Source organism: Macrotis lagotis, chromosome 6 (assembly GCF_037893015.1).
Source record: "Macrotis lagotis isolate mMagLag1 chromosome 6, bilby.v1.9.chrom.fasta, whole genome shotgun sequence".
In the NCBI taxonomy this organism is placed as follows: Eukaryota; Metazoa; Chordata; class Mammalia; order Peramelemorphia; family Peramelidae; genus Macrotis; species Macrotis lagotis.
Window position 1 is genome coordinate 95,025,977 of NC_133663.1, and position 12,131 is coordinate 95,038,107.

Sequence of the window (12,131 nt, forward strand, 5' to 3'; positions counted from 1 at the left end):
CCATACCTATAAATGTTTCTTTACCTTATTTTCTGTACCTTATTAGCTATAGGAAGTTGGTTCCCCCATCAAGCTCATGGGAGTCCAGAGAAACTAAGGAATAAAGCCTTAGAATAGCTGCTGGATAGAAACAGTTTTGTACACAGACAAGAAATATTGCACTAATTTTATTTTAAAATTTTTACTTAAAAAATTTTTTAAATAAAATTTTTATTTTTAAAAAAAGAGTTGCTTTTTGGGGATGAATCTTCTAAAAGACAATTGCAGCAAAAATATCAGTTCCAGTTTTGAAGTTCTAGCTAACTGAGATTTTACTAAGTATATCTAAGAGATCACATAGAGATAACACATATACCACCTAAAATTAGGGGCAGCTAGGTGGCGCTGTGGATATAGATCACCGGCCCTGGAGTCAGGAGTACCTGAGTTCAAATCTGGCCTCAGACACTTAATAATTACCTAGCTGTGTGGCCTTGGGCAAGCCACTTAACCCCGTTTGCCTTGCAAAAAAAAATAAACCTAAAATTAAAGGGGTCAATGTCAAGTAAAATTTGAAAAATAATTTTTTTAAACATTAAGATGTTTGGACATTCTTAAATTTATGAGCTCAAAAACCTTCCTTTTCATGAAATTTAAATAAAAAATCTTTTATTAAGCTTATTTATGCTAAATGTAACTTTCAGACTTCCATATTTTCCAAGACAGCTTTCTGTTTCCCTCTTTTTGGTATAGCATGAGAGGCACCTCTGATTTAAGAGTTACAAAGTTTTGGTTCCACTTCTTTTGTTCTACAAACTAACAGAAAAGTGTTTAGATCATAAAGAAGGTAAGGAGTATGAATAGGATAGTAATAAGAGATTCTTGGTGTACATGTCAGTGTGGAATCATATAATGCACATTAGACAATGATCAACTCATACCTAAAAACATTTTAAATTTTAGGCCTAAAATTTCTTCTTTCAATTACTTCTCATGACTCTCACTTTTTAACATGGTGAACAAATATTCTGTGGAAATGAAGATATATTAATAAATCAGCTATGAAAACATTAAGATATAGATTTGATATAATAGAACAGTCTGCTAGCCAGGAACCACACACACACACACACACACACACACACACACACACACCACTCACACATATATACATATATGTGTCTATATATATTTGTACACACATAAACATATATATATATATACATATGTATATATATATATTTTTTTAAAGACACCCAGACAATGATGAAGAAACCTACTCTATTAGAGTTTCATGATTTCATCAGTTATAACATGCACAAGTCATAGGTAAGGATAAAGTATCAAATACTTAACCAGTCTCTACTTTTGAAGAGATTTTAGTTTCTTTTCTAGGAATTAATACATCTATGTATTTGGAAAATAAATTTTTAGGAAACATCAATGAAATGGTATCTCAAGATTATATATGGGTTAAATTGTTGCTTTTCTTTAACATTTATTAGCCCCAAGGTACAATATGGAAATAGTAAGCACTGAGTTAATACCCTCTCTGCTTTTGTCACATAAAAGATGGTTTTTAAATACCACAGATAAATATTTTTAAATGTTTGAAAAAATGGCTTATAAGAAATGTGTGATAAATATACCAAGAATATGTTAAAAATCCAAGACAGAACATGAAAGAATTTTTTTTAGTGTAAATGAATGATGAGAAACTTTTGATGGGGCTTTCATTTGGGGAATCAGGTTCTAATTTTATGATATAATGGGTCTTAATAAGATGAAATTTCTTAACTAATATACCCACTGCACATGATTTACTGAAAGAAAACTAGCTTACATAAAATGTACATTGGTGTTGAATATGGCACAAGTACAATGTATTCACATCTACAAGTTCTTAACCACAGGATGTTTAGGTAAAATAAAACAATGAACAATTAAAAAAAAAACCCAAAATTATACTTGGGGAGTAATAAATTAAATCCTTTAAAAATTAATATTGAGGTTGTTCAAGTGTTAAAAGTATTAGATGTGTCATGCAACAACAACAAAAAAGTCAGTTCAGGCAGGAACATCGTGCACTGTGATTTCTATCCACAGTATTTGTGGAGTTAACTATATTCCCTTGATCACTGAATACTGGGCTCCTTGAAGCCATATCAAACTCACATGGAAAAACACAAGACTTTAATCTCACTTCTCTAATACAGATTCCAAGGAAGAAGCTCTGCTTCAGATCAGTCAAAATGAATGAAACCTGTCTCCACATAATGATATGTTGCATTGTAGGAAAACCACATTAGGCCAGGATTAAAGAAATTCTCTGCTTTACAATTCCATCTTTCAGACATAATCGTTTACTGTGTTTCGAGATTTTCTTCAATATGTTGACCATGCCAGGTTCACACAATAAGAAAATGACTTCACGGAATGTACTATTTTTTTTGGCACAAAATCTTTTTTAACACCTCCAACCAAACTTTTCATCCTCAATATAAATAAACCCACCTTTGTAGGGTACACTAGTGCTTATTCATCCATATAGTAAACTATAAAGACAGCAAATTGCCTCCAACAATTTTGCATTTACTAGTTATTTTCCCTCTTTCAAGAAATAGCACCAGTAGGATTACACTTCAGATAGCAGAGTGCTCTTTCCTAGCTCTTTAATTCCCTGAAGAATTCGCTTCATATGACCCACTTTCGTTATCCCCAGATCCTATAAAAAAGAAAGAGAGAGAGAGAGAGAGAGAGAGAGAGAGAGAGAAATAAGTTTATTGACAGAAGGAAATTCATGGTGAAACATTCAACTGAATGAACAACAAGATTTACCACATTGAATCTGCTGAGTTCTGTGTTTGATGGTTCTTAATGTGGAATTAGCAAGAAGCTAGAAGAGGGGTTTACAAAATGAATATTTTACCTAACTCACTGAAACTACCAATTTGTGACCATGGTTCGCTGAAGAAAGTTTCAGTCTCCCATTAATTCTTTATCAACACTCTTGCCATGTCTTCAAGATCCAAGATACAGCTCAATTTCTCCCTCCTAAACATGTGTTTATGAGGTAATGAAGTACATTGTTGGCTCTGATACATCTACAGCCTCATAGATTTTTGCAGAAGTTCAAGTTCCATACTTCAAAAGTGAGGCAAAATAGTGTGAAAGCAGATACCAATTTCTATAACTCTTGAGTTAAGAATGTTTGTTCCTAAATGTTCATGGAGAAATAATTATTGATAATAACTTTTAATTATAAATAAAAATAAGTTTGATTGTTACATTGGTGATTATGAATAACTATAGATTCTAAATTGCCTATCCTAGGAAAGTGCTTTTAATGTTAGGTTTTTGGCTATTTCGTCTCATTTTTTTTGCAAGGCAATGGGGTTAAGTGACTTGCTCAAGGTCATACAGCTAGATAATTAAGTGTCTGAGGCTGGATTTGAACTTGGGTCCTCCTGACTCCACTGCACCACCTAGCCACCCCCTCTCATTTCTTAATATTATGTTTTGATGTCAGATATCAATGTTGAACTTTCATAAATGTGTGACTGCTACTGATCCAAGATAAACATAATTTCCTGTATCTGAAATACTACCACAGGAGAAACTTTGCAGATGAAATCATATTTTCTCTTTGAAAATGTGAAAACTTATTAAACTGAATTCAATCAATCAATCAACAATGATATATTGATGTTTTCTTCTTCATAAAGTAGATACTTTTTAAAGTGCATTAATCCTCATTTATAACTTTGTGGTATAATAAGCTAAATTTTCCTCAATAAAAGTTATACTTCCTGAATGCTTATTGAAATTTCCATGCCTTAGCTGGAGTTGACTGTAATATGAATTTCCCTCGACTCCTGTGGAGTTATATACAGTTCATGAAGACTTTTTTTTCTCTGTCTCTCTCTCTCTCCCTCTCACTCCCCCTTCTTCTCCTTCTCCCTCTCTCCATATATATATATATATAGTATATATTTAAATACATATTCTATAAATATATACATATATATTTATGTTTTAATGTTAATTCTTAGTCCTCAGATTAACCATTTAAGTTATGGTACTTCTTTGCAAGAAATAATTCCAAATATTTTGTTAATGTTTAAAATATTACAATCTTTTAGCAAATTAGAAAATCATTGAAATGATTTAAAAACCAGTGGCTTCAGGCAGCATGCAAAGCAATGGAAGTAAGATAAAAGGAAATGCAAAGTCATTTGTCCAAATGGAATGCGTACAGAAATAATAGTCTAGATTTTAACCCAATTTTCTAAAATCTATAGCCTGATCCATTCTGTAAACTCTTTAAATGTGATACCATTCACCTTGCAGTCATATGATAAAAAATTATCATTCAGGGAAACCTGGAAGGATTTGCATGAACTGAGGCTGAGCAAGATAAGCAGAACCAGAAAAAAACATTGTACACCCTAACAGCAACATGGGGGGGTGATGATCAAACTTGATGAACTTGCTCATTCCATCAGTGCAACAATCAGGGACAATTCGGGGTTATCTGTATTCAGAGAAAGAATTAAGGAGTTTAAACAAAGACTATTACCTTTAACTTAGAAAAAAACTGTTACCTTTTTATGTAATTTTGCTATCTCTTATACTTTTTTTTTCCTTAAAGATATGATTTCTCTCTTATCACATTCAACTAAGATCAATGTATACCATGGAAACAGTGTAAAGACTAACAGACTGCCTTCTGTGGGGGTGGGGGGAGGGAAGCAAGATTAAGGGAAAAATTGTAAAACTCAAAATAAATAAAATCTTTCTTGATTGATAAAAAAAATTATCAACAAACCCATGAATTCATGGTTTTTTTTGATATTACAATATGCATTCTTATAATGACCCTGAATACTTCCAATAACTGTTCCTATATTCAACACCTACTGCTGTTTTCAAGCTTCAGTTCAATAACAGATCATTTCCTATAAAACATCTTTATAATGCAAGTGATCTACCAAAAAGTTTTTTAAAACGTTTGCTTTGTAACTATATACATGTTGTGTTCTTTAAAGGTAGCGCGTGGCATGAAGTAATGGAGAGAGTGCTAAACTAGTGCTTAGAAAACTACAGCTGAGTGATCTCAGAAAAGTTATCTCAGTTCTCAGTGCCTAAATTATCTTGCTCAGATTAGACTATTAAGTCAAAGTCAGTTTGGTGGGGGGGAGCTACATCAGAAGCTCCCCATATTGTTGTGTGTTAATTCTCTTATAAAGTATTGTGTGGAAGCTGAATTTTCTCAATAAAAGTTGTACAGACTGATTATTGAATTTCCTTTGGTATAGTTGCTATAATTTGACCTTCCTTCAGTGGATCTGTAGCATGATGCATGCTGCTTATCAAATTTCTCACACTTTGCTCTATAATTTCTTTATTCATTTCACTAGAGGTATGTTCTTAAGGCAAGAGAAGAACTGTGGGTCCAGTACCATTGCTTCCCTCTTTGCTCAAACAATCTCGCCTGTGAACTCTTTCTTGGTGATAGCAATAACTATTAGTACCATGGCAAGTGAATGAGGTAGAAAAATGAATTATGCTTACAATGTTTGCCAGAGTTTTTAAATCTTCCAATGAGAAAACTCCCAGAGCACAAATGTTGATATAAAGCCCAGAAAAAGTCAATGAAATTTCACTCAACACCTAGTTATCTTTTATTTAATACTCATCATACAATTGACAATTTATTCAGAAAGTACAATCTGATGTCAGTGTTTACCTGCCTTATCACTATTATACCAAGAGAATAATACTTCTAATGCTTTAATCAGTTTGATTAATTACATTCTGGAAAACAGCATTATGAACCTTATCATCTTCCTCTTCCTTAAGCTCAGTTTATCATCTTCAAGTAGAAAATAAATGTTAGTAAGATTTTAACAAACATGTAGCACCTTCCAAGAACTCTTAAATTTATTTTGTTAGAAATAATATAAAACTTCTTTCAAATGTTCTGTTGGACTAAGGGACTGACTGTCCTTGGGATCCTTAGGTTACATTCTGACCACATAGTTTCCAACTATTCAGTTCCCAAATCTAATAGGAACATAAGCTCTTAAGAAGTTTAAATGATATCTAATCTCCATCAGACAGTGCCAAATGAATCTCAAAATAGATAGCTTCAAAAACATTTCTCAGCACTGTATCATTTAAGACAGGATTATTTGAAATATTTCCTGTTCTTGTGAACTGAGCTTATGGGAAACATTATAGCTGAAACTGATTTAGACTTCCCCTCTATGAGCCACCTCATACAAGGGTATACCGTTATATTATTGTCACAGGGTTACTGTGAGGATCAAATAACATCATGTATGTAAAGTGCTACATAAATGTTAGATATTATCAGTCTCTTAGAAATTAAAATGTATAAAGATGCTAAAATTAAATTCTTTTTGAAATTTTCCCCATATTTAAAGACTCTTTATAACAAATACAATTAGAATCACTGATTTTTGAAAGTAGGAAAGTATCTCCTTTAATTAATGAATAAAGCAACTGAGAGAGTTTATGTACCCTTAATCAGATAACTATAGAACTGAGACTACAATTAAATTCTCCTTAAAGTTAGTCCCAGACTTTTGCTTTCTACCTTGCTATCTTCCAAATGAATACTTTTTTCCTTCACTTACTTTACTGTTTCTCCCTTACTTTTGAGAAGGAAATATAGCTAGTTTTCTACTTTCCAGGCAATAGCTATTAGCAAGTACAGACAAAATCTCCAAAGCACTCCCTCCCAAAGTAATTTAGACCCCTCTGTGTTTTTGTAGCAAGTCTCTTTCTTGGTTCTCTTCCTACAAATCTTACTTCCCTTTAGTCTCCTTTGCTGTTCATATAGAGCCAAAGGACTCCAGAGCCCTTCTCTTCTCTCTCTCTCTCTCTCTCTCTCTCTCTCTCTCTCCATATATATATATATATTCTGACTTGGAAATCACTTTAGTCCAATTATCATTATTGCTTAGATGACTTATAGATCTATCTATCTATCTATCTATTATTATTATATACATTCAATTATATACATATACATTCACAGACATATATATATATACACATACATAAATACATGTTTATATGTGTGTATTTGCACACAAATAAACCCATAGATACATCTACACACTGAAACAGCTCCACATCACTAGGTGCCTATTACACATTTAAAACTGGATGTTTCATAAGCATCTTAAGCAACATGTCAGCAATACAGATAGATGGGTAGGAGAGAGAGTGCTAGACCTGGAGTCAGAAAGATCTGAGTTTAAATCTAGTCTCAGTTACTTACTAGCTGTGTGACCCTCAACTAGTTACCTTACCTCTCTCAGACTCAGTTTCTTCATCTGTGAAATGGGAATAATAATAGCATCTTCACAGGATTATTATAAGGATAAAATGAGATGATGCAAAATGCTCTATATTCCTTATTGTACTATATAAATGACAGCAATTTTCATGACCAAATTAGAAATTCTGGTTTGTTCTCCAAAACTTGCCTCTTTCCTAAACTTCCTTATGGCTATCAAGGGTACTATACTTGCAGCTGTCCAAGTTCACAATCCTCAATGTCATTCTAGATTTCTTTAATTCACCTCATCTATCCAATCAGTTGTCAAGTCTTCATGTTTCTACTTCTATATCTCTTTCATATAAATTTTCTCTAAATCCATACAGCCAACATTCTAATGCAGTCCCTGATGACCTCTCACCCAGATGATTGGAAGAATCTGCCTCAAATCTCTCCTTTTCCCAAACTATTTTCTACATTGCTGCCCAAAGGATATTCTTAAAGGTGAGACCATTTCAGACCTCCTATTCAATAAACTCTCCATTTCATCCAGCATCAAATATAAACTCTCTCGTTAGGCCTTAACAACACTTTGCCTTCATACTTTTCTAATGTCCTATGGATTTCCATCCTCTCCATGTGCTACAATTTAGCCATACTGACCTTCTTGCTATGGTCCTTGTACACAATGCTGTATCTCCTATTTCTATGTCTTTCCACTGTCTCCCACATTCAGCCTGATCTCCCTTCTTACCTTTTCTTTTTAGAATCCCTGGATTTCTTCAAGCCTCAACTCAAACATTACCTTTTGCTGGATGATTTTCCTGGTTTCCCCTATGTTAAAGATATTAGTTTCCAACAAAAGTTGCCTTGCATCTTACCCTGTATGTATTACATAAATAACTACTTATGTACATGATTTCTCTCTTCAATCTTAAGAATATTGAAGATAAGGGACATTCAAGTTTCCTTTTGCATTCCCTTACATTAACTTGGTGTGCTCAATAAATTCTTGTGAATTGATTGACTCCTGGATATAAATATATTGATAGAATCCTTAAATTCTAGTCCCAAAATTCTGGGCATCTGGAATATCTCAGAAGGAAGGGGGAAAAAAAATCACAAAATACTATAGCAAAATACATAAAATTAAACTCATTTTCAAATAGGTAATTACCATTTACATTTTTTCATTTGTAACATTTTGAGAGAAAACAATTGATAATATAAAAGTGTCCTCAAGGACATTTATCTAAACTTAGAAATGTCAATCATGGTTCAGAAAAAGAAAGTAGTATGGTTCCTGATACTATCTCACATAATGTATTGAATTCTTTTCAAAAATGGGGTGACATGAAAGTCTGGCAAAGCACAATCTGTAAAACGATTTTCTAAGACAAAGCTAAGAAAAATCCAAGAGGTAGCAAGTAAATTTAACTTTGGTTGAAAGTAGTTCCTTTTGTTATAAGTAAATGTAAAAAATTCCTAACCCTAGTTGACACCCTAGCCATTATTATTCTTTCAAGACTCAAGGCAAGAAGGATTGACCTCTGTAGATAGTCACACCAAGCAGTCTGGAAGGGATAATCATTCAGAAGCAGCAGGTTTTGCTGCTGTCAGAACAATATCCTTTCAGTTCTTTGCACTATCATGGCACTTTAGAACTAAATTATCTTGGGGGGAGGGGGGAATGCTTTATAAAACTTCTAGAAATTTAATTTCCTTTCATAATGAAAAGAGCAATTTAGCAGTCCCAAGGAATGTACTCCCTTCTGAACACTTACTACATTTTTATCTGGTTCCCCTAAAGTCACTTCATTATCAAGATATGGTGATTTTCCCAGGCAATTTAAGATGCATTTCTTCACAGGTGTGGCTCACTTGTAATCCTTTTTTAAACAATTTTTGCAAGACAATGGGGTTAAGTGACCTGCTCAAAGTCACCCAGCTTGGTAATTATTAAGTGTCTGAGGCTGGATTTGAACATAGGTCCTCCTGACTCCAAGGCCTGTGCTCTATCCACTATGCCACCTAGTTGCCCACATCATTTGTAATTCTCAATGCCAATATAAGCAATGTATACTGTTCTAACATGCGAGCAGACTTTTTTTCTTACTTTTCTATCATTTAAGCTAGAAAATTATTATTATATCACTTGTAACCTTATTCTCACTAGTGGTGGATAAAACTTATAAACTACGACACAAATGTGAGCTTTTAAGAATTATTAGCAATGATAAACTTTCTGAGTCTCAATTTCCTCATATGCAAACTATGAATAATACTCTTCCTATCTGTTTCTAAGATTATGATAAGAATCAAATGAAATGATATATGTAAAGTATATTGCAAAACTCAATGTCATAGGAATGTAAGAATAAGAACAACTTAAAATCTTATGACACTTTCTTCTCACACAAACCTAGAATAATCTGGATGTTTCTAATGCTAATTCTCAGCCAAATAGTATTTTTCTGCAAAAGAAAGTGTAACTATTATTTGCCCCTATCAGTTTATTGGCAGTCTAGTTTGATGCTGTTTTCTTTTAAAATGATCATCATTTTGATTTAATTCGTTAAAGAAAAAAATCAATTTGTAGGTTGTAAACTGTTAGGAAATTTGAATATATTAATATTCTTGTTAACATGATTCAAAACAAAATATCAGCTTTGTTATCAGATAAATAATATCTGTATAGCGCTAGCGTTCTCTCACCTATTAAAATCCTTATGTGTACTTAATGATTATAAATAAATTTTTAGCTCTTGATCTTACATGAGAAGCTTTTGAGAACTTTCACCAGCAGCTGTCACCTTCCAAACTGATCCCATGCAGTAAGCTCAAGCAGGTAGAAGCACAGTCATAGCTGTTGCTATTGATAATTACATTCATTGAGTCTCAGCTATGTTATCATTCTGTGTTAAGCATTTGACAAAAACATATTGCTGATATTCTCAGTCTCAAGTGCAGTTCAACACAGAAAGAGCTCAGGCCACCAGATGGTGTGAATTAGTTTATTGCATATTTGCACAAGGTAAGCCAAGCTACAAGCACATAACAAAAGGGGAACAGAAGAAAGGAGTTAAGGTGTAAGAAAATTTTTAAGAGCAGAAAAGTAGCACAAAGAAAATACCTTAAGATCTCGCCTTTCCAGGTGCAAAAGCTCAGCCCCTCGGATGTCATGGCGGATGAAGATTTCTGTGTACTCTCCCAAATTGAGCTGATCCAGCCAAGCAGCAACTTCATCTGTGCCCCACTTTTGAACTACCAAAGTTAAGAGCAAAACCCCCTTAATTTCTACATGCTCAATGCAATACAAGCAAAGGATGGCAAAAGAGAGAGAGGAAAATAGAGTAGAACTGCAAGTGCTAGCCAAGGAAAAAGTTAAAGGTATTCCACAAAACTGGACAATTTCCTGGGTTTTGCTTTTTTCCATGCAGGTTACAGATTAGCAGTAAATATAAGAAAATATCTATCCAAAGACAGGGTTCATTGCCTTGCTGCCGTGCTTTCAGCTTTAGTCCAATTTCCTCATTAACACTACCCAAACTACAGGATATGTATCAAAACTTTATTTATTTTTACTATTAGGACCAGTGATGCAAGGGCTAAATGAGTCCTGATTACTTCTTAATGACCACTTGTAAGCTCCATTATCAGCAGAAATGAGCTACAAGGTCTAATTAGAATATAAAATCTGATATGGGATTTTCAATTTTATAGAAACTTTGTTCTGATTATAGTCTTGTTGAATTCAAGTCTCTTCCTCTACTGATTTCTCTAGTACTCTTAATTAAAGAAGTCAATACTCTGTTAAATCAATTTAATAGGTCATTTAGAAGCTTTATCAGCACTATACTCTGAAGTTAGTCATGTTATATTGTTTAGTACAGAGGATCATTGGCTTGCATATTTTATTAAACATTGATTAGCTTCAGATTAACCTATTCATGTGCCATGATGTGTTTTTTTAATTAGTTCTTAGAGAACTATTTTATAAACCTTAAGATTTTATGAGACTTTTTGAGTAAGACAGTTAATTCAAATAGATAATGGATTTGCTTGGTTGGAAAAAGGCAGATATTAGCACTTATTTGTACTCAATGGGTTCAATTTTTAGGGATGAATGAAAGAAAAACTGGAGAGAGAGAGAACAGCAAAGAGATTGTTTAATCTTTACTTTATAAACACAGGTGTTGCAGGAGAGACAGAGAGACAGAGAGACAGAGAGACAGAAAGACAGAGAGTAAACAGCAGGCTAAGACTTTACACATGAGAGGAAAAAAGAGAACGTGTACCTATTGTGTACCTATTAGGGAAACATATTTAATAGGTTAGAGGAGCAGATGATAGCTGCTACACTCCATTAAAGGACTCTAGAATGTCTGACCACTTCCCTTTGAAGCAAAAGATAAGTTACATATCAGTATCTTGGATTGCTGTTTAGGAGGATAAAGAACCACCCAAACACCAATATACTAACATCCACCAAGAAAAATAGAAGGCAAAAAAGTAGTTACCTTATTTCCTTATACAGCTGAAAAATGTCCATGCTCACTGAATTCTTTCTACATTAAGTTAGATGCAACATTACTTTGAGCAGTTCTGTTACAATGAGAATATGTTTTTGCTTGTCACATGGAGCACCTACCAGGCAGTGGGCTTGCCTTCAGTTTCTGGACTTTCTCCTTCTTAAATTTGGGTACAATACGAAAAACAGTGCTTTTGTTTCTTTTTGAATAATCCAAAGGAGGATCCTGTTTGAAACAAATTTTAAAATTAGTCACTTCTGTGTTATTTTAGGAAAGGAAACTAGGAAGTGTCTATATTATGATAAGAA

General features: G+C 33.4%; 1 protein-coding gene across 7 annotated transcripts in view; it reads right to left on the reverse strand.

The window, feature by feature from the left end:
• Positions 1-221: 221 nt before the first annotated feature.
• DGKH (diacylglycerol kinase eta) overlaps positions 222-12,131 on the reverse strand; it is a 308,050-nt gene continuing 296,140 nt past the window's right edge. For 5 of the 7 annotated variants that reach the window (XM_074191736.1, XM_074191737.1, XM_074191735.1 and 2 more), the window contains 3 exons: positions 11,943-12,048; positions 10,425-10,555; positions 222-2,704 (listed from right to left, as the gene is read on the reverse strand). In XM_074191736.1, the coding sequence (XP_074047837.1) occupies positions 2,615-2,704; positions 10,425-10,555; positions 11,943-12,048 (327 nt within the window). In that variant the 3' untranslated portion in view covers positions 222-2,614. The remainder of the gene's footprint in view (positions 2,705-10,424; positions 10,556-11,942; positions 12,049-12,131) is intronic. The other 2 variants (XM_074191739.1, XM_074191740.1) reach the window with 1 other exon arrangement.